Below are 24,874 nucleotides of genomic sequence, written 5' to 3' on the forward strand. Positions count from 1 at the left end.
ATTTGTTTCCAAAATAAATAATTTACAAGAATACTGAAAATGAAAAATAGGAAAATATATACAAATTTATGAATTAATTTTTTTTTTTAAATATTGTTGTTGTTTGTACCTTTGTTTTTTTTATGTTAGCTATTTGTAGTGATATAGCATAATTACATACAAATAATGTATTAAAATGAAAGCACTATTATTTTGTTTTATATTTATTTGGGCTTATATAATTTTTGTCACATATATTAGTTGCACACATTATATACATTTTAACAATTTATTATCATTTAATATACAAAAAAATAATAACTATGCTCAATGTTTCCGAAATGAATATATAGAAGAATACAATTATTTTAAAAAAACAAATTCTATATATTTCAAAATACAAAATATAAATAATTGTAAGACTTGTGACAAAATAAACCAATTGATGCCCCCTAAAAATGCTTCAATAAATAGTGCCAAAAAAAATATAAAATACAACTACAAAAGTAATAAATGCTATTTAATATGTTATGATACCTTTCATAATTTTTATCACTTAGAGAAAAACGATAAATTAATAAAAAAATTCACAAAAAATAATCTTTGTAATAATTACATAATAAATTTAAATGAAAAAAATGGTGACCAACTATATAAATATGATAAACAAGAAATTGAAAGCATATTACATTTTCTGAAAATTTACACACAAATTATTAATCATGATACAATAAGGACAGTGAGGAATATCCATTTTTTCAGCCTCCCAATTTTGGATCTAAGAAATTTGAAAAATCATAAAATCGAAGAAATGCTTATCACCAGTCAAGCTGAAAAGGTAACTGAAATAGACAGAGACAATCAAAATTTATTCTACTTTTACAATATTGAAAATGAAATAAATAAAGAGTTTTGTAATTATAATTTTGATGATAAAGAAGACAATTTTGAGTTAGTTCATGAAATATATAGTTATAATATATATGCCTACATAGCGAACATATTCAATAGGTTATTATTAAAGCCTGTACATATAGATACCATAAAAAAATATGAAAAATTTTTATTTAATAACACAGATAATAACAACTTATATAAGATTGATTATGTCAATCATAACAAAAATAAATTTACATTTTGCAAAAAGGAAACACCAAAAAATATTGATAATTATGTACATTTTATGAAGAAATATTTACTATATAAACTACATAATGAAAAAACTGTTAATGAACTTGAGAAAATGAACAATCCATATACAGCAAAAAATGTAACAAACTACGATATGAAGAATGATGCAAAAAAAAGCGTAGTCATTTTTAAAAAGGAACTAATAATATTTGATTATTTAAAAAAAAATATATCCTACATTGTCATTAATGAAAATGCTCGATTTTATTACAATTATTCAATCCCCATAAAAAATAATATCGTTGATTTGAAAAACGTCTATGCTCATGATTTTAAAAGGCTTAGCTATTTTGACAAAATCCATAAAATTTTAGACATAGACCATAGCAAACAAATAAAAAGTAAGAATAACAGAGAAAATAACAAAAATAGAAAAAAAATAAAAAAACATTACAACATGCAAAATGATGACTCTATATGTGTATATTCACAATCTAGCAAATATGAGCATGAAAAATATTTATTTAATAATAATGACGATCCTTTTTGTTATTTTAAAAATATGGGCTTAAATACATGCACACTTGGAAATGACAACACTTCAATAAAAACAGAAATTGTATTATTAGGAAAACAAGCTAATACACTAGAAATTGTAGTAAAAAAAACAAACAAAATGGATATGGATAACTATTTAAAAGGTAATAATAAAAGTAATAAAAATATTTTATCCTCAAATATAGCTTATAATTATGGAGAAGAAATCCAAAAAAATATGAACATTGTAAAAAAAAAAAAATATTTAAGCCCTGATGACACAAAAAATTCTGAACAAGTCAGCCAAAAAACATATAAAAATTATGAACACAATCATATTTACCAATTTAACACATTGAATAGTTTATGGTATGATGTAAATAAATACTTATATATAATGTACGCAATATTTGTACACAACATTAACAATTATATTTTTCAACTAATTGATTTGATTAAAGAATATGGATTTTATACTAATAATATAAAATATGAACACACAGAAAATATTACACCATATAGTTACAAGCCAGACGAAATTGATAATCATTTTTTATCCAATATTTTATTTACAATTTTAAGAGATATAGAGTTTGCAAATTTTTTTAATACACCCAAAGAAACTAGCAATAATCATAATTTAAAAAATTTGAATATTTGTGAATTTGATTATGTAGAAAATTTTAGAACAAATTTAATAAATCCTTTTATCATGAAAAAAAAAAATATAATTTCTAATACTTGTATTGCCACCAATTTGCCAATGGAAAAATCACGATGTTATTTTGTCAGCTATGAATTTGGAGATTATTTAGTTCAAGTAAAAAACAAAATGAAAATGGATAATGATGATAGCAATGAGGAAATTATTATTGATTCTATAATATCAGAACATGAAAAAAAAGTTATTGAAAATATGAAAGCACGTTTCAATTATACAATAGATTTTCCTTTATATCTTAATAAAATATATCCAGATATATATAATACTGATTGTAATATTTTTAATAGATTAAAATGGGTATTAAGTATATTTTTAATACCATCATGGATAATAATTATTTTAATATATATAATAATGTCACAAGAAATTTGGAGACATGAATTTTTAAATCCATTACACAAATTATTATTATCACCTTCAATTATACGATTATCATCTTTTATAATTTTATTAATATTTTGTAATCTTCATTGTTATTATTATATGTATAATAAAGTTATGGAATATGCTATATTAGCATTTATGACATTAAACACTTTATTCAATACTCTATTTTTTGGTAACCTTTTATTAATCAGTAAGGGATATATGATAACACGAAGATATTTCAACAAACGAGAATGCTTATTTTTGACATTAATAATTTGTTATATATATATTTTAATATCATTTAATCAGTTAAATATTGTAAATGACACATATATGTTAATTTATTTGTATTCCTTTTTGTTATGTATGCTTGTTGCTAATGTACTTTCTATTATAAATTTTTTAAATAAAAAATTAGCATACGTAAGAGATATAGGAATGTATAATTGGGAACAATCTATATGTACCAAGATTAATATGTATAAACATTATCTATGCATTGTTATTATGTTTTTTTCATTTGAAATTAGTTTACATACTCTTAATATTACTTTAAAAGTATTTTCCAGAAACATTGCTTTAATTCAATATACCATAGAATTTATTATGTGGGCTTCCGTATTATATATATTCAGATATCGAGGAGACGTTTTATATTATTCCATATTATATGACAAAGTTGCTATTAAAACTATACCGCTATACATATGTAATTATAAAGAAGAATTATCTAAAAAGCCAGAATTTGATATAGACACAAAGAAACAGAAACGTAGTATACCAATAATTATTATAAATCCATTAGAATTCCCAAATCAAAATTTGTTATCATCTTTGGATGTCGGATGGATCGTTAGACATCACTACCAACGATTAAACATATGAGATCCAAATTTTGAAAAAGCAAAATTAAGTTTTGCATTTGCCGAGTATGACAATGCTTGACCTGCTTGTTTTTGTTCACCCTATTTTATAAAGGATATTTCCTTAAAATTAAATAAAATTTTATTATTTTTAAAATAAATTGATTTGTTTTGGTAATTTACCAACTATAAATTCGATAATTTTTTTTAATTTGTCAATTTTTCAACATATTAGCTACTTTTTTTATGTTTATTAATATTTACATTTTTTATCATAACTTAAAAAATTTTTTAGTCAATTTAATTAACAATTGGACATATCCAAAAAGAGGAATGTCTTTTTTTTAAAAAATATAAAATTTTTATTTTTCCCAAAATGCTACGCATGTATGTGTGTATCAAATTTAGTATGACTAGTTCAGGTAGGTAGCCATATAAATTATATCCTCTTTCTTTATTATGCAAGCTTCTTCAAATTTACTTGAGTAAGCAATTGGGACATCTTTAGTACATAACCTTACAGGTTTTTTTGATAAAATAGAAGAAAAGTTTTCAACAATTTGAGAATATAATTCAGCTCCTATACCCCCAAAACCTGCAGATTCATCTAAAATTAAACATTTTTTTGTTTTCTTTAATGAATATTCAATTGTTTCTAAATCAAAAGGTTTTAATGAAATTAAATCAATAATTTCTGCATCTATCCCAATATTAGTAAGTTCTTTTGAAGCTTCTACTGCTAAATGTCTAGTGATTCCATAACATAATATAGTTAAATCGTTTCCTTTTTTTACAACTTCTGCTTTATCAATAGGTAAAGTATATGGTAAAATTGGAATTTCTTCTTCTTTATTATATAATAATACATGCTCTAAAAATAAAACAGGATTATTTTCTCTTATTGCTGATTTTAATAATCCTCTAGCATTAAATGGTGTTGAACATGCAACAATTTTAATTCCAGGAATACTCATAATATAGGATTCAATTCTTTGTGAATGCTCAGGACCTAATTGTTTACCTATTCCTCCTGGCCCTCTAATTACTATAGGTATATTAAATTGCCCATCACACATATATCTTAACATACATGCATTATTAGATATTTGATTAAAAGCTAAAATTAAAAAAGATAAATTCATTCCTTCAATTATTGGTCTTAAACCATTTATTGAGGATCCTATACCTAAACCCATAAATGCATTTTCACATATTGGCGTATCTAATACTCTTGCAAATCCAAATAGATGTGCTAAATTTTTTGTTACATTATATGATCCACCATATAATCCTACATCCTCTCCTAAAACAAATACATTTTTATCACGTTTCATTTCTTCATATGTTGCCATATGTAATGCTTCGCTTATATTTCTTTTTATTTTAATATTTTCCAACTCTTTCTTATAATCTTGAACTGTATCTATTTTACTTAAATTAACATTTTCATTTTGCCCCCTTTTAATAATATTCTTATTTACCCCATTAAATAGGTATCCACATTTATTTCCTACAACTACTTTTGATTTACATACACATGTCAGGCATTGCCAGACAAAAATAAAAATAATCACTTTCCACATGTTCAACTAAAAGGTTAAGCTACTCTCTTTATGCTTGTTTTTCTACCTGTTTATTCTTTTTGTGCAATACCTTGGGAAGAGACAGAGAGAAAATAAAGCAAATATCAATCGTCACTATATTAAATAAATCGTTATTAAATATGACTAACACTTTACTATTATTTTGTTAAAATCAATCGTAAAAGATAGTCCAATTAATTGTTGTCGAATTTTATTTTTTCTTATATAATCATACTAAGCAGGTATCCCTAATTTGTGTAAAAATATGTATCATTAATTTTTTTTTATTTTTAGCTAGTTTATTTTTTTAAATTTTATTTTCAACTAGTACACCCTTCTTAGTGGCATATGCCCACTATTCTCACATTAACAAAATTATCCTTAAATATATCTAAAGTTTGGTTTGCTTTTATTTCGCATATTATTAAAGTCTTTAAGCAAAGGTTTTACACACACATATCAGATTAAAATTTTTTTTGTTGTACAGTTTGTTTTTTTTTTTTTCAATTTTTTTTTTTTGCGATCATAGAAGGTGTGCTCTTTTCTCCTTACAACAACTTATACATGCACAATAAATAAATAAATAATTTCGATTTATTTTTTATAAAATTCAGATCATTTTAGTGTATGTAGATAATACCATTATGTACCAGTAACACATTATTTTATTTACTTTTTGGGCTCTCTTTTATTTTTAGAAAAAATCAGAAATATAAGGAGAAAACAAGAATGAACACCACACATTTTGTCCCTATATATGTTTTAATTTGTTCTTTTATTATATTTACAAATGCCATTTTTCGAAATAATTAGCATTTCAGCTTCCTTTTTTTTTTGTATCTAATAAATGTGTATCATTAAGATTTAATAGCAAAGATACATTATTTTCATTTGCTACTCTCTTTAATTTATTTATATTATATTTTAAATTATTTTTGCTCATGCCTTTTTTGCTACTTTGAATATTTTCACCATCTAAAAGTTTAAGTAATTCCAAATTACAAGCATTTAATTTTAAATATGGTAAAATATATTTTTTAAATTTATTTTTTCCTTTTCTTGTTAGCCCATTATAAATATTATCATTAAACAGATCAATAGAATTCTCAGATTTCCCATCAAATATGTCACGTCAATATATTTTTATATCGAAAATGGAAATACATCCACATGTTTGTTGTTTCAAAAATCTGTTAAACGAAAAAAGTTCTATAAAATAGTTCCAATAAACTTAAAAAAAAAAATTATATTTTTTACCCTAAAATAATGCAACTTTTGAATATGAGCAAAGGCGGACAAAAATGGACAAGCTAATATTATATACTGAGCATAGCTATATGTTCATTTTCTTTCCATCTTATCGCACATTTCTATCTATTTACATTTTTAAAAATTGCAAAACGGTAGCATAAATATGAAGAAATAGAAGAAATAAAATAACAGTAAATAAAGAACATACAAATGTTCGCAAATACAAAAAATATTATATTCAAATACATACACATACATAAATTGCATACTATATGTTAAAAATTGTGCCGAATATAAAGAAGCAAACGATTAATTTAACTAGGCTTTAAAATAACCGATTTTCAAATTAGTATATAAATATAACTATATTTACTTTAAAAATGAAAAAGTATATATATCACCACTTTTCATAACATACATAGGTATAAGAAAAAATGGTTCTTGATTATAAAAATTAGATAGCGTGATTTAATACATATTCAGATAAAAGTCTAACACCAAAACCTTTTGGTTTGCTATCATTAAAAATCCATGCAGCTCCGGCAATATCTATATGTGCCCATGATGTTGATTGTACAAATTCGTTCAAAAATAAAGATGCAATAATAGAGGATGCTTTGCTATTTGTAGTTGTATTATTCATATCTGCACATCTTGAACTTATAAATTTTTTATATTCTTTAATAATTGGTAACCACCATACTGGTTCATTAGAACTTTTTGATGATGCTAATATTTTATTAATTAGTTTTTCATCATTTCCAAAAACACCAGCATAACTTGTACCTAATGAAAATAACATAGCACCTGTTAATGTAGCTATATCAACAATATGATCAACACCAATTTTTTCAGCATATACTAATGCATCTGCTAATGTTAATCTTCCTTCTGCATCTGTATTTCCTACTTCAATAGTTTTTCCATTAGATGCAGTTATAATATCACTAGGTCGATATGAATTTTGTGAAATCATATTTTCACATACTGCACTTATAAAATGAACTTCAACATTTTCTGGTTTTATAGTTCCAATGCAATAAGCAGAACCTAAAACAGCTGCACAACCACTCATGTCAAATTTCATTAATTCAATCATAGATCCGGGACCAGCCTTTAAATTATATCCTCCTGCATCAAATGTAATACCTTTACCAACGAATGCAATTTTCTTTTTAATTTCACCTTTTCCTTTATAAGTTAAATGAATAAATCGATGTGGATACATACTACCTTTTCCTACTGATAAATATGCTCCCATTTTTAATTCTTCAAGTTCTTTTAATCCTAAGATTTTGTATTCTAAGTTTAATTTTTCAGCTAACTCAACAGCTACATTTGCTAAAGAGACAGGATTGCAATAGTTTGGTGGAGCTGAAATAAGTTGTGCTGCAAAATATATACCCTTAGAATATATTCGGGCTTTCTCAACTTCTTTATTATAATTGTTGTTATGGTTTTTTAAAAATATTTGTAAATTTTTCATATTTTCTGAGTTTGAAGAATTCTTGTTACCAGCCTTATTGGTAGATTTGAATCTTTCATCAACTGTAGATTCATAAAAAACACTTTCTAAAAGGAATCTAAATAAAGATTCATTGATATCTATTTCAAAAATCATAGATACAGATGTAGGCTTTTTATCATGTAATACTTGAACTAAACTAGGTACTATTGTTCTAATTTCATATTCACCCATTTCTTCATCAACTCCTCCACATCTAATAAAAGTTAAATTTACGTATTTGTTCTTTTCATTAGATATATAAAAACTTGTTGATGTTCCTATTTTTCCATTAAAAATATCATCATTATTTGATAAAAACTCGTTTATTTTGCTATCCTTAATCTGTGAGCTTATTTTTAAATTTCCTTTCTCTTTTTCAGATGAAGAATGAACTAAAAATAATATTAATTCGTCATCAAAAGAGCAACCTTCTTTTCCAGAATCTTTTACTTCGACTTTTACATCATCGAATGGGGTCGTATAGTTTACGGGTAAGACTACTGGATCAAGACTATTTACTTGTGGAACTTTAGATGTCATTTTTTCAAATTTAGTAAAAGAAATATTAGAATGTTCCTCATAAGCTGGTTGCTCTTCATATATTACTTTTGCTACTTCATAGTTTTCTTGCTCAGATAACAATCGATTCGATTTTATAGCCCTGGTTACATTATTATTATTTTTCTAAAAATATATAAATTTTTAATATATTTAAAATTAAATTTTATTTTATAATGTAAGACGCAACCATATTATAAATTTAACATGCAATATTTTACCTCGTTACTGTATGCGTCGCATAAGCTCATTAAAAGAAGAAATGAACTGATTTGTATTAATTTGGAATTCATTTTTGCAGTATATATTATATTTTTTAATATTATAAAAAAATTGTCTTTTATATATAAAATATCGTACTAGTTTTATTTACTTATATTTGATATTAATTATGCCAATTTACTATAATATAATAGCTTTGGTTATTTTACATTAATTTGTATATAAAGCTATAAATATATGAAATTTTCATAAAAAATATTATTAAATATTTAATAATACAATTTAATTATAATTTTTTTTTAATTAATACTTCAAAAAAAATATATTATTTATTCAAAAAAATATATATTGTCGAACCAACAATATATATTTATTTTTAATTGTAATATATAATTAGATTAACGACATACATGCATAATAATAAGCATGTAGTATGTCTAATATTTTGGTGACGCATTAGAACCTAATAATATCAAAAATAATACTAAATTGAAATAACTCAGTTGAGTTAGCTATATATTTTTTTCTTAGAATCATTTTATAATTTTTTGTATTATTATATTTTCATATTATAACTTGAATTATTTCCTTTTTCCTAATTTAATTTTACCATATTTTTTTTAATATTATTAGGCTTTCCATTATTTATAAATATTTTAATAGCACTTCCAAAATGACATTTTTTATTTTATAGTATAATCCTATATATCATTTTTTCGATATAGTGATAGAAACTAACTTATAGAAGCACAGCATCTATATTTTTTAATTAATGTTGCATGGTTGTCATTTAGAGCAAATGAATGCAATATATATTTATATAACTAAATATCATTTGATCTTTAATAACAAAAACCATAAATTACGATAAAATTTACAATCATTAATATAATCCGTGTTTTTCTTTTATATATAATATATGCCTTTTCATTTTTAAATAAAACATTATAATAAACTTATATAATAATATTTAAAAATAGCATAGGTCAACAAATTATATCAAATATGAGTAAATTAAACGAACTTTTTATTAACATTCCTCAGCATTATTAATATCATCGAAGGTAAAGCATTTTCTAAGTTTAATCATATGTTAAAACACAAATTCGAAGTAAATGTAAGTATATATGTACAAACATAAGAGAAGGACATACAAATGTTCGCAAATGCAAAGGGTTTTATATTCAAATACATACGCATACATAAACTGCCTACTAAATATTAAAATTTGTGTCAAATATAATGAAACAAACGTTTAATTTAACTAAGCTATCAAATTACATATTTTCAAATTAATTTATAAATATAGCTATATTTACTTTAAAAATGAAAAAGTACATATTTCACCGCTTTCATAACATACATAGATGTAAGAAAAAAATAGTTCTTGATTATAAAAATTAGATAGAGTGACTTAATACATATTCAGATAAAAGTCTAACACCATAACCTGTTGGTTTTCTATCTATATAATTCCAACAAGCTCCGGCAATATCTATATGTGCCCATGATGTTGATTGTACAAATTCGTTCAAAAATAAAGATGCAATAATAGAGGATGCTTTATTACCTGAAGGTAAACTATTTATATCTGCAAGTCTTGAATTTAAACATGGTCTATAATCTTTAATAATTGGTAACCACCATACGGGTTCACTAGAACTTTTTGATGATGCTAATATTTTATTAATTAGTTTTTCATCATTTCCAAAAACACCAGCATAACTTGTACCTAATGAAAATAGCATAGCACCTGTTAATGTAGCTATATCAATAATATGATCAACACCAATCTTTTCAGCATATACTAATGCATCTGCTAATGTTAATCTCCCTTCTGCATCTGTATTGCCTACTTCAATAGTTTTTCCATTAGATGCAGTTATAATATCACCAGGTCGATAAGCATTTTCTGAAATCATATTTTCACATAATGCACTTATAAAGTGAACTTCAACATGCTCTGGTTTTATAGTTCCAATGCAATAAGCAGAACCTAAAACAGCTGCGCAGCCCCCCATATCAAACTTCATTAATTCAATCAAAGATCCGGGAGCAGCTTTTAAATTATATCCCCCTGAATCAAATGTAATACCTTTACCAACAAATGCAATTTTCTTTTTAATTTCACCTTTTCCTTTATAAGTTAAATGGATAAATCTATGTGGGTACATACTACCTTTTCCTACTGATAGATATGCTCCCATCTTTAATTCTTCAAGTTCTTTTATTCCTAAGATTTTGTGTTCTAAGTTTAATTTTTCTGCTAGTTCAACAGCTACATTTGCTAAAGAGACGGGATTGCAATAGTTTGATGGAGCTGAAGTAAGTTGACATGCAAAATGCGTACCCATAAAATAGATTCGGGCTTTCTCAACTTCTTTATTATAATTAGCGTTATGATTTTTTAAAAATATATGCAAATTTTTCATATTTGCTGAATTTGAAGAATGCTTGTTACTAGCCTTATCGGTAGATTTGAATCTTTCATCAACTATAGATTCATAAAAAACGGTTTCTAAAAAGAATCTAAATAATGATTCATTGATATCTATTTCAAAAATGATAGATGCAGATGTAGGCTTATTATCATGCAATACTTGAGCTAAGCTAGGCGCTATTTTTCTAATTTCGCATTCCGTCATTTCTTCATCAACTCCTCCACATCTAATAAAAGTTAAATTTACGTATTTGTTCTTTTCATTAGATATATAAAAACTTTTTGGTGTTCCAATTTTCCCATTAAAAATGTCATCATTATTTGATAAAAACTCGTTTATTTTGCTATCCTTAATATTTGAGCTTATTTTTAAACTCCCTTTCTCTTTTTCAGATGCAGAATGAACTAAAAATAATACTAATCCATCGTCAAAAGTACAACCATCTTTTCCAGAATCTTTTACTTCGACTTTTACATCGTCAAATGGGGTCGTATAGTTTATGGGTAAAACTGCTGGATCAAGGCTATTTACTTGTGGAACCTTAGATGCCATCTTTTCAAATTTCGTAAAAGAACTATTAGAATTTTCTTTATTATTAATGCTATAAAAGTTTTTTATTATTTTTGAGCCCGTCAAAAATTGTGTTTTATCTTTGGAAAATTGTGGAAATTCACAACAAACACTATTGTAATTGTTTTTATTTTTTATATTATTAGATATAAAAAAGGTAGAAAAAGATTTTTTTGTATTAGCTTTTAAACTATAAAAATAGTAACGTTTAATAATATTTTCAGAAATTTTATCAACAGAATTTATATTCAACCGTATTAGATACATTGAAAAATGGGTATGCACAAATAGGAAATATGCAATCTTGCATTATTTAATATTTATTTTTAAAATATTTTTTTATCTCTTATTTTGGATAATATATTATTTATTGTTTTTTTACGGGGTATTTTTGCCCTTGTGGTAGCCTTTAAAAAATAACGTGAGCATGTAGGAAATTTGCAATTACAGGGAAAAGAAAAAAATAGGGGTGTTATATTATAGCACATATGTTGGAAGTTCCATAATTTACATAATTAATTATACATATAATAATTATGTATACAATGCGAAACGATTATTATGTAAAATAAATTAATTCAACAGATGCTAGGGGGAAGAATTATTTTGGTGGGGCGAGAGGAATATTTATTTTATTTACCTTTTGAAAATTTGCCAATTTAAATAATTATATTTCCATATGTGAGATCGATAAATAAGTAAAACCAATTCATATTTTGGTTCTCATCTCCAATATAATCATTTATCCATAAAAATAAATATACATAATAGTACGCTTAAATATGCATACACGATTGTTAAAGGGTTACTATATACTTTTTCTTCCCCCCCCTTGTGTGTGTAGTATTAAGAAGTATACATCGATCTGGCTTTAGCATAACAAATGCGATAACCTTTTAAAATGTAAAGCATGCCCATTAAATAAGCATACATAAAATGGACTAAGGGATAAGAATATTTTACAATATTTGAAAATATAAAGAATACATATTTTTATTTCAAAAAAAATTGTTATTTACACCGTTATATTATTTTAACCTTCAAATATAAGCATACAATACAAGCTTAGTAAAATAAAAAAAAATAAATAACTATATGTATATATCCATATTTCATATAAAGAATATTATTGAGACATCCTTTTGTGTTATTTCTATTTTACATAAATATTTAATAAGTTTGAAAAATAGCCATATAAAAACGTATGAACAAATAAGCATATGTTATATACCCAATTAATTTATTCAGTTCCTGTTTCACAGTTATTTTAATTTTTTTATACTTTTACAATCGTAAAACTTTTGTTGTTGATATTAAAAAAAGAAAAATAAATAACAAGACGATTAATAAGAAAATTTAAATTATCTTAATATGCATATGAAAAATTTATTTTATATATGCAGTATTATTTTACAGAGCTAAAAAAAAAAAAAATAATATATACGTATAATAAATATAAGGCTATAAATATTGCAATTTGGAATATACATATATTTTTATATAAGTAAAATATTTCCAAATATTCATATCAATTATTTTTTTTTTTATTAGTGTATGCATGTTTATTCATATTATGCCCTTATATTTATTTTGGTATATTTTCCTTTTCCCCTTAATAATATATTTTCTTTATATATGACAAACTTATGTATATTGATATATTTATGCTTTGATATTTTGCTTTCATACTTTTATTTTAAAATGTGTTAAATACACAAAGATAAAATTATACACGAAATATAAATCATATATCTTATACATAGCACGGGCTTTAAATAGTGTTGCATGCGCATGGTAAATAAACATAATTTCATATAATAATTATATCCATATAATTACTGCCATCTTGGGACAAGCTTAAGTCAAAATGCGCGGATATTTCATAAGTTTATTGAAAAGATAGTTCGCTGAATTATTCAAGAGAAAAGAAGTTAAAAAAATATATAATTAATTATCCTCTTTTCAGATTGTATACCTTGAATTTATTTTGGTGAACCAGCATATATGCATGTATGATATATCCACTTGCGTTTGTTATTCAATTTTGGATTTTCAAATAAATTAAGAAAAATATGCAAAATTAAACTTAAATTTTATTTTAAAAAATATAAATTGTGAAGACGAAGTAGTATGTACACACACATGTATATATGAAGATATGCAATAATTAGGATTTTATATTTTTTTTCAAAAAAAAAATAAATAAAATAATCTGGATATATATACAATAGTCAGTTAGGGCATGTGTTTGCTTTTGCATACATGTCTCCCATCCTTCATTATCTTTTTTATTTTAACTAAAGGGTGATAAAAAAAGAAGAAATAAAATATGATAAGCCATAAAAGGAAACGAAAATATATCCAAGATGATCGACATGATAATAGTAATGATAGTGAATCTTCTGTAAAATTAGAAAATGAAAAAGGATATGATAAAGATATAATTTACGATCAAATATATTCAACACCTAAAAAAAATAAACCACGATGTTTAGTTTTATCGAATTCAAAAGATAACTTATTAACCAATTTTACAAATTTATTAAAAATTGAAAATTATGGAGTTGAATATAAAATCAAATGGTATGTTCATTTATTTAGAATATGCTTATTCAATGAACGATTATATGGATCAACACAAAAAACAGGATCTGGGAAAAATAAAAAAGAGAAAGGAACAGAAGAAAACATAAACAAATTAATATTAGAATATAATGTTGATGAATTATTAAAAAACGTACAAAAACTTATTTTAAGAAAATTAGATTGTGAAAATTTATATTATCAAAAAATATTAGTTATCGTTTGTTTATTATTTGATTATTTTCAAAATAGAAAGCATCATAATATTAAAACTATTAAACATTTAGAAGGGGAAGAAGAAGACACTAAAAATTCCATAGACGATCCTGAAACACAAAATAATGGTTCGGATTCACAAATCAATGGAAATTTATCAAACAAACGAAATGATAAATCTAAAAGAAAAAAGGAATCAAAGAAAAGATCACGAAATGCATCTAAAAAACAACTTTACGATGATTCAGGTGATGAAGATATAAGCAAAGACAGATTATCAGATTATTCAGAAAATAATCATTCATCTGATTCTGAATTATTAAAAAATAATGAAAAGAAAAAATTTAAACCAATTGATATTATAAATAATCAAAAAAATTATTATATAATTGAATTTAAAAATGTCTTATTTAATGAAAAAAAGAAATTTAATAATTTAGAAATCTTTTATCATATTACAAATTTTATTATACATAAATATTGGTATTCACAAGAATATGCACATTATAATATTTTCATATGGTTTTTAAATTATATTAATAGCAAATTAGAAATAAAAAAATCGATCAATAGTATTAATAGTAAGTTAGAAATGTTTATTAATTTACATCCAAAAATATTTAACATATCTCATGCTAAAAAAAAACGAAAGAAAAATAATTATCAATATAATAGTAGTATTCATAGTGGTATTAGTCAAATACATCCAAATAATAGTCATTATTTTGAAAGTGGAATTGTAGATTATCCATACGTAAAAAATAGATCTAAACAAGTAGGTGGTGGCTTCACAAGTTTTACAAATCCAACTAACTCAGCAAACACAACCAATACATCTACTACCCCAAATCTTAATAATAACAATTTCTTTTCAGTAAATAATAATTCAACGAATAATGCATTCAGTGGATTTAAAAATACAAATACGGATTCATCTGCTATTGGAAATACCTTTGGTTCAGCCTTTAAAGGGTTTGGTCAAAATAATAATGTAAGCATATTTGGAAATAATAATGCAATATCTAATACAGCTCCAAAACCTATCGAAACGGGTAACACTCTTTTCTCAACTCCCAATAATACAAGTAGTTCCCTATTTGGAAATTCTATAAATAATACAACTAATGCACCAGCTACTAATAATGCAAATAATTCGATGTCCAAATTTCCTAGCCTCTTTTCATCAAACACATCTGGCTCGACAAATAATAATATGACCAATATGAACAATGGAATGTCTTCAATCAATAATAACAGTTTCAATTCCCAACTTAATAAACCCCTTTTTGGTAACACTACTCCTATAGGGAATAATCTGATGCCTAATTTACAAAACAAAAGTGTGAATTTATTTGGGTCGGTGAATAATAATGCACCGGGGCAAAATAATTCAAATATGAATACTACCCTAGATAATAATAATAATAATGCAGCCATTTTTGGATTTGATAAAAATAATCAAACAAATACATCTATATTTGGAAATTCTTCAATAAATGGAACTGGAAATAATACAAATTTTGTCACAACACCAAACAATAATACAACAAATAATTTATTCTCTTTTAATGGAGATGCTCAAAAAAAATTATTTCAAACACCTCAAATAAATAATTTAGAAAAAAATAATAATAATTCAACGAACTTATTAAATACATCAACTAATAATGATAATAATACAAATCTTTTTGGTCAAAAAAATAATGGTACTGGATTTTTTAATTCTACAATTAATGGAAATATAAATAAAGACTTATCATTAAATAATAAAACAGGATTTGAAAATGATATGTTATTACAAAAAACAAATATGTTTTCAAATACAAAACCAGCTGATTCTATAAATTTTATGAATAATAATATTTCAAACTTAAATAATAATGCAGCCCCTTCTTTTAGCTTTGGAAACAACAATTCTAATGATATGCTTGGAGGGATGTCTTCAAATTTAAATGGACAACAAAATGGAAATAATTTTGATAATCTGTTTAATGGTGATAATGGTTCAAAAGAATTATTTAAGGATCTAAAAATATCCAATGAACCCACATCTAAATTTACAGTTAATAAGAAACCATTATTTTCTAGAAGATCTGTAAAAAATAATTTACTTGCACCTAATTCAATGACAACAGAAAATAATATTTTTAGTTCTGCATATAGTAACAAAGATAATTTATTAAATAATCAAGCAAAGCCTGCTAAGGTTATTTTTGGACAGAATGCGAATGCATCTACTACTGCTGAAAATACAAGCACTGGATTATTTGGCAACACATCTAACACAACTACTAATAATACAACAGCTCCAATTCTTACCGAAGAAAATAAATCTATAAATTCAACTATGGATAAACCAAATCTTTTTTCAAACACAAATAAACCACTGTTTAATCCACCTACTAATAATACCACTATGTTTGGTTCTACAAATACTAACATATTTGGAAAACCTGAAGTTTCTAATATATTTTCACCCCCTGCAAATAATAATACTCTATCATCTACAGACACAAAACCTAATACAGATCCAAATGCAAATACTAATAATTTAATATCTACTGATACTTCAAGTTCTGCATTTGGAAATACTTCCATGTTTGGAGGTAGTGAAGCAAATAATAGTGATCGAAATAATTCTCAAGGACTTAATTTTCCTGTTAAAAAGTTGACATTAGAGGAAAGAAAAAGAAAAACTTCAAAAAGTAATATAATGTCATTATTTTCAGCAAATACAAGCGGCCCAAATATGCAAGCAGCAAATACAAGTAATTCAAATATGCAAACAACAAGCTCTATACCATTATCAGGTACGCCATCCTTAACAAGTAACAATAATAATGATGCCCCTAAAACAAATATATTCCAATTTAATGCTACACAAACTGATACAACTACAAAAACAGATACCCCAATGTTTGGTGGACTTGCAAAAAGTAATGTATTTGGTATTGGAAAACCTCAAGAAAGCTTTGGAGAGAAAAAATTTCAATTTGGGACTTCAGATAAGCCTGCTGAAAATACTTCAAATATAACTGCATCTACTTCAAGTAATAATTTATTTGGTTCTAAAACGGAAGATAAAGAAAAACCATCTACTGAAGCTCCTAAAACGACTAGCTTATTCACCTTTGGAAATTTTACTAATAAAGATAAGGACGAAACAAAAGATGCACCACAAACTGAAAACAAAATTGAAAAAGATGAAAACAAAAATGAAACACCAAAGGAAACACCTCTTTTTAAAGGCTTTGGATCTATTACACAAAATAAAACAGAGGATACTAATAAAAGTCCAAATAAAAGTTTTATTTTTGGATTAGGAATTAAACAAGAAGATAAAGAAGAAAAAAAAACATCCCCTTTAATAACTGATAAAAATAAAGATGATAATGCTATAGCTACTCCAAAATTTGGATTTACAAATACCATAGCAAGCAGTTCGAATAATCAAACTAATATTTTCAACATTGGAAATGACAATAAGAATAGTGCAAAATCTAGTATATTTGTTGAACGTAATGAAAAGGAAGAAGGAAGTGGAACAGGAGTATTTTCACTTAATACTAATAATAAATCAAAAGAAAATACAAGTCCTTTTTCTTTTAAAACTGATAAAGAACCAAGTAACATATCTGGTATTAATACATTTTCTAGCACAAGTTTTGCAGGAAATGAAAATAAAAATAAAGAAGCAGATTCAAATGTAAATTATGATAATATTATCAGTCGAAAGAGAAGAAAAGATGTCGATTTAGATTATAAAGATGAACTTAAAAATATGAATTTTTCCAACTCTAATGAAGATAATAATAGTTTAAGAAATAATGAAACCGATTATAATAATTTAAATAACAACATTTTAAATGACGGCCATAAAAATAATGAAGGCTTATTTTTAAAAAAAAGTCGAATAGGAAATTCATTAAATGATACTAAAAATATTCTAAATACAATAAAATTTGATAATATCCCTTCGAAAGATAAATTAAGTACATCATTTTCCGAAGATAAAAATAATACAAATAATGCCGATCCCACAGATCGAAATATTTTTAATATTAACATGCTACTTCCTGATCAACCTACAAAAGAAATTACCTCCACCACACCTGCACCAACAAATAATGAATCAAACTTGACTAAACCCCAATTTAATTTCCTAAACAAAGGCAATGAACAGAATAATGTAGAAAAGGTTGTTAATAGAAATTTAGCTGAAACTGGAACCAATAAGCAATACGAAATGGATGACAAAAAAACATCTGAAAATCAACAAAATTTTCAACAAACTTCTCAACCGAATGAATCCAATTTTTACATCTCGGATGCTTACAGAAAAAATAAGATGGAAGAAGAAAAACAAAATGACTTTTATGAAAGAATGCGAATTAATGAGTATCTGATGAATAATAATTATAATAGTGATATAGATATTATGAATAATAATGTGGAAAAACGGAATCCACTTGTTATTGATAAAAAAAGTATGAATAGAATCAAATCATATAATAAACATATTTCTTTTGATTCTATAGATGTAGATTTAGATCGAGATGTTGTTGATATTAATGAATTAAGACAAGACTTATTTTTATGTGCTTTAAATTTTCACTTACATTATTGGGCAGAAAAGGTTATATTATTTTATCCTCATAATGAGAAAATTAATAAATACTGTACTTCAATAATTAAAATTAAAAATAAATTTGATGAAACATATAATTTTAATTTATTTGATGATATTCATTCTTTATCAAGAAAATTATTAAAACGCTTAGACAAAAATTGTTGTATTTATGAAAGCGTTTTATTTTTATCTGGTGATAATATTCAAATATTAAAGAATGCAAAACTTTCCCTTTTTGATGTTTTTAATATATATCATTTTTGGTTTAAGAAAAATAGTTCAGATATAAAAAAAAATCTTCAAGACTTTCTTTATACGAATAAAATATATCCATCTTATTTAAATTATTATATGGGTCTCTATAAAAATTCCAAATCTTCGAATAATAAATCTACAGATTTAAAAGAAAATCGAACTAAAATTGTTAAAGATGTAACATCACAAAACAAATTATCAGATAATGAACAAGATCGAAAACAATCTAAATCTGCTTTCTCTTTTTATGAAAAATTTTCTCAATTTGCTTATCCTAAACAAGATTCAAAAAGCGATTTAAATAATCTAAATGATTCTGAAGTAGATAAAAACTTGGGTTCAGAAAATGAACTTACTAATTCTACAGTGGACGATGAAAAATCAGACGCAGACTCATCAAATGATGAACACTCTGATAGTAGTGACAAAAGTGCCAATTCGGGATCTCAAGAAAATAGCCAAAACGATCGAAATTCTGAAAATTCTGATTTGAGTGAAGAAAATCTAGCGAAGAAAACTAAATCGGAAAGTGAAAAAAAAAAAAAAAAAAAAAAAGTCACAGAAAATAATTTAGCAGAAATTTTTAATTCAGATAGTAGTGATGCTTCAAATGTTTTAGAAAATAATTATGATGATGAACCATTTAGTATGAATATTAATGAGAAATATTTATATCTTTCTAAAGGCAAAAAAAGAAAAAAAAAACTATTTTTACCATCTCATATTAAAATAAAAAAACTCAGTGCATGTGAATGTATACTGTTAGAACTCATTTTAAAAGATAATGTATTAAACGTATTAAAAAAATATAAATTATTTAAAAGAGAAAAGTATGAATATTTATATGTAAATCTAATTGCAATGCTAAAGCATTATAATTATTTTTCCACAGATAAATCGGAAGACATTAATGCTGAAAATGGAAATAACAGTCCTACAAATAACATTCCTAGTAATAGTTTAAAAGATAAAAAGTATCGTCAAAATATTAACAATATGGATAAAGGAAGTAATTTAAAACGAATTGCTAACTGCCTTGAAACTAATTGTGCTAATGTAAAAAATGATAAAATAAATATTTTAAAAAAAATATGTGATAAAAATTTATTATACTATATAAATTTACAATTGAAAAATATTGCACACTTACTTAATTATAAAGAAATTGAAATAGCTTGCACATATTTAAATCATATAAAAAATAATTTATTTGTAATTTTTCAAATTCCAATTTTATTATTCAATGTATTATATGATAAGCTCATAAAAAGTTACAACGATTTTAGTATCATGGACAACTATTTTAATAATTCACTTTTATATAAAGACTTTCGATATGAATATATATTAAAAACAAAAATTGCATATATGTTATTAAAAAAATTTAATGATCAAGATGATATAGAAAATTGTATAAAATTTGCAATATATTTTGATAATAATAGAGTAAAAGCCCATAAAAATAATATATATAATGATTATATTTTTCATAAAAATTTAATTAGCTCTTATATTAAAGTTCATGAAAATATTGTACCTTCTGAATGGATTGAAGCGAAATATGCAAAAGATGGTGAATTAAGTGACATGAACGATTCAGAATATTTAGATTATTATTCTTTTTTTTTCAAAGATATATCAAAATATATCAAAATGAGTATTATCGATAAAATTATTACTTCAAATATATTTAGTTTACATAAAGAAAATTACACAATTTGTCAATCGGCAGAAGATCAAGATACAAATAAAAAATATAAATCAAATGGTGGAACGAATGTAGGAAATAATTCAAAATCTGCTAATAATACTAGCGAAAATAATGAAACTAGCCAAGATGATACAGAAAAAAAAAAAAATAAATTTGCATGTTATTTTATGTACATGGTCAGGCGATCTATTATGGATGATGTTGTAAATATTTATTCTTCAAAAGGAGAATATTTTTATAAAAAATTATTGACAACATTAGTAAATAATAATTTTGCAAAAGATTATGAAAAATCTCATAACAAACATTTTCATATGTTTATTCAAGTTGCAAATATAAATGTATTTATGAAAAATGTTTTTTTTGAATATATTAATTTTTTTAAAAAAAAAGAATTATATAATATTGAAAAAATAAAAAACGAAGATGAAATTATGGATAACTTAGTTAATGTTGTAAAGGTTAATGGAAGAAATTTCTTTGTTGTAATAAATACACTAACTGAAATTGTTACTAAAATTGAAAAAAATGTTGTAAAAGATGTTAATATAAATATACTTATTAATTTAAGAAATATAATCATTGATACTTTTTACCTATTTAAATATGTTTTTAATAATCGAGAATTTTCATTAAATCTTATCGAAAACCTTTACAGAAATGTTATCAATTTTAACGACACAATTAATTCTTTCTTTTCTGACGATGTTAATTTTTACCCCAAAGAGCAGATAAAAGATTTGTACACACACATAAGACATAAATTTACAAGCCAAAATGCCATCAACTAGGTTCATCCACCATTACCATATTATTTACATCATTTTTTATTACACATGTTTAGTATTATATTTTAATGAAGGCTCTCATTATAGCATATACTCGCAAAATAGGGCCAAACCATAGGCTTACACACATTCACTAAATGCGCATGTACATCCTTGCGTGAATAATTTTTAAAATTTTAATTTTTTAACTTATTACATTTTTTTACGTTAATCTTTTATAAATTATTATGTAGCCTTAGTAATTTCATTTCATGAAATGCTTTGTCATATACCTTATTTGTATGCTTATTTTTTTATTTTATTTTTTTGTTCATATATATATGCACATATATCATCAAAAAATATACTTAAAAAATATATGTACTTATATTTAAGTGCTATATATACTTATGTATATTTAGAAAACTTGTATATATTTAATACAAACACATATTTGTAAAAACTTTTTAAGTTTTGAAATACATTAATTTGGAACAAAGAAAGGGAAAAACTCTCACGCATTGCTCTTTTGAAAAGCGAATGTAGCAGTTTAAGTATGCAAGTAAATAATGAAATATAGACAAAAATATAATTGAATAAAAAATCAAGTACTATATATAAATATATATTTATATATATCTACATATAAGAAAAAAAAAATATATATATGTAATAATTATTATCATCACATTTTTTTAACTACTGTTAAGTATATAGACATAATGTATTTCCTAAAGAAATATACTATTTTTCGTAAACATTTTGTAATGTAAAAAAGTTTCATTTATTATTGCATAGTGCTCATATTATATAGCCATAAAATTGTTTAAATATAATTATATGTTTTATAAATAATTCAATGATAATAAAATATATATAGGTATTTTTTTAATATGCCATTTCAGTTATAATAATGTTGAATAATATTTTTTTTTGTGTTTATTAATTTTTAAATAATATGGTCTTGTATGTACGAGTATGCCATATGTCCTTGTAACAAAAACAATTATTATATTTATTCATTTATGATAACAAATAAATGCTTATAAAAAACTTTTTTTTGTCATTATTGTGTAAAAATCTTCAAAAGAAATTTCTCCTTCACCTTTTGAATCAGCACGATCAATCATATCTCTTAATTCTTCATCAGTTAATGTTTCTCCTAACTCCTTTGCAACTCTTTTTAAATTTTTTAAAGAAATCGATCCTGTCTTATCATCATCAAAAAGATTAAATATTCTTTGAATTCCTTCCCTTGTATCTTTATTTCCCTATTAAAAAAATACATATATTTTTTAAACAGTATTTTGGTGGAAAAAAAATAAATCCACACACACAAATGTATGTACTGTAATATGTTAAAATATTTATAGCTTTCTTATTTTGCTGGATTACCAATTTGGATGTTATGACTTCCATAAACTCTTCAAAATCAATTGACGAATAACCGTCCTTTTCCAAATCTGCTATCATTCTAAATATCATAGGATTTTTTACATCCAATCCTAAACTTTGCATAGCACATTTTATTTCCTTTGGGTCAATTGTTCCTGTATTTAAAAAAAAAAAAAAAATATATTTAGCTAGCTAAAAATAATGTTTTAAATATAGCGAAAGTTAGCTATATTATATTATTACACATATTGATATATAAAATTTATACCAGTTCCATCAGTATCCAATAAATTAAAAGCTTCTCTTATTTCTTCAATTTCATCTTCAGTAAAACCTGGACGTTCTGTAAAACTTTTTTCGTATCTTCTTCTTATAGACGTATTTTCTGTCATTACTCTATATATAGTAAAAAAAAAAGTTAATTAAATGTGTGTGTTAATATATTTTCTTTATTAAATAATATAATTTTGTTGAATAAATGTGTACACATATGTGTGCACTGTTAAGTATATATAGTATTTAGGTTTAATATCAGTTCAATTGTTTTTTTCACGATTGTATTTACCCTTCTATAAATGTATTTTATAATATAAAGGAAAAGAGAGGATAACGAGACTGGAAAATATATAATTTCTTTATCTTTTTATATTTGTTATTTTTCTTTTTATTATTTACAAAATAGTATACTATTCATATATCCATAATATACTTAGTAATAACTACAATTATTTCGATTTCGTGTATTATTTCTTTTTAATATTTATAAATAATATATTAGTCCAATTTTTTTTTTTTATTTTGCAAAAATTTGGAAATGTTTCGAAAGTTTTAGAAATAATTTGAAACGTTTTGAAATGTTTCATAAATTTAGCAATTTTTATAAAATTACTCTTTTATCAAATTAAAAACAATTTCTCTTAAAAAAATAAATAATAAATATCAAATTAACGTGTATTGTCCCCTTCAAAATACAGTACTAAATAAATATTATATTGCATAGATAAATATATTATATCATTTCCATATAGTGAATGAATATATATGCATACCCGGATGCGATAAATTATATCCCTATTCTTTGGCCATCACTTAATAGTGTTAAAAATAATAAAAAAAAAATATAATTTATCTTTATAACATTTTTTATGAATAATTTTTTGAGGGTGTAAGTATTTTACTATTCAATAATTTAAAAAAACTTTGCATATTTTCAAAAATAAAAAAGGCGGAAAATATATTATATAAATATGTGTATATTTTCAGCACTCACACATTATGCCAATTTTTTACCATTACCAAAGTTTAAATTATTTTATTTTACGGGTTTAATTATGTATGACAAATACATTGCTGTAGTAATATAAACATTCTTTCCAATATCCCAAAAAAATTTTATGGAAATTTTATATTACACTTATGCATTTCATTATGTAGGGAAAATATTTTTTTATTTATTTCCATCTTTACATTTAGCTTAAAAATGTTTTTTTAAAACCATTTCTATAAGGTGTAAGTTTTCGAAAACCATTAATCAAATATTACAAACATGTCTTTATGGTTATATGCTTTAAACAGACCATAA

General features: G+C 23.9%; 6 protein-coding genes across 6 annotated transcripts; 2 read left to right on the forward strand and 4 right to left on the reverse strand.

Annotated features, from left to right (window-relative positions):
* Positions 1–175: 175 nt before the first annotated feature.
* Positions 176–3,625, forward strand: PCHAS_1313200 (conserved Plasmodium protein, unknown function; the record flags this gene model as incomplete). The annotated part of the gene is made up of 1 exon (XM_736682.2): positions 176–3,625. The coding sequence occupies one exon, from the start codon at positions 176–178 to the stop codon at positions 3,623–3,625; it is 3,450 nt and encodes a 1,149-aa protein (XP_741775.2).
* Positions 3,626–4,016: 391 nt separating this feature from the next.
* PCHAS_1313300 (pyruvate dehydrogenase E1 component subunit beta, putative) lies at positions 4,017–5,186 on the reverse strand (the record flags this gene model as incomplete). Its single annotated transcript, XM_736683.2, has 1 exon — positions 4,017–5,186. The coding sequence occupies one exon, from the start codon at positions 5,184–5,186 to the stop codon at positions 4,017–4,019; it is 1,170 nt and encodes a 389-aa protein (XP_741776.2).
* A 1,705-nt stretch (positions 5,187–6,891) lies between these two features.
* PCHAS_1313400 (M17 leucyl aminopeptidase, putative) lies at positions 6,892–8,484 on the reverse strand (the record flags this gene model as incomplete). The annotated part of the gene is made up of 1 exon (XM_016799138.1): positions 6,892–8,484. The coding sequence occupies one exon, from the start codon at positions 8,482–8,484 to the stop codon at positions 6,892–6,894; it is 1,593 nt and encodes a 530-aa protein (XP_016654472.1).
* A 1,640-nt stretch (positions 8,485–10,124) lies between these two features.
* PCHAS_1313500 (M17 leucyl aminopeptidase, putative) lies at positions 10,125–12,002 on the reverse strand (the record flags this gene model as incomplete). Its single annotated transcript, XM_739161.2, has 1 exon — positions 10,125–12,002. One exon carries the CDS (start codon positions 12,000–12,002, stop codon positions 10,125–10,127), a length of 1,878 nt encoding a protein of 625 aa, XP_744254.2.
* Positions 12,003–14,064: 2,062 nt separating this feature from the next.
* Positions 14,065–21,921, forward strand: PCHAS_1313600 (nucleoporin NUP313, putative; the record flags this gene model as incomplete). The annotated part of the gene is made up of 1 exon (XM_016799139.1): positions 14,065–21,921. One exon carries the CDS (start codon positions 14,065–14,067, stop codon positions 21,919–21,921), a length of 7,857 nt encoding a protein of 2,618 aa, XP_016654473.1.
* Positions 21,922–22,940: 1,019 nt separating this feature from the next.
* Positions 22,941–23,684, reverse strand: PCHAS_1313700 (centrin-2, putative; the record flags this gene model as incomplete). Its single annotated transcript, XM_737600.2, has 3 exons — positions 22,941–23,168; positions 23,293–23,447; positions 23,561–23,684. 3 exons carry the CDS (start codon positions 23,682–23,684, stop codon positions 22,941–22,943), a joined length of 507 nt encoding a protein of 168 aa, XP_742693.2.
* Positions 23,685–24,874: the final 1,190 nt, after the last annotated feature.

The sequence above is a fragment of the Plasmodium chabaudi genome (genome assembly GCF_900002335.3).
Source record: "Plasmodium chabaudi chabaudi strain AS genome assembly, chromosome: 13".
Lineage (NCBI taxonomy): Eukaryota > Apicomplexa > Aconoidasida > Haemosporida > Plasmodiidae > Plasmodium > Plasmodium chabaudi.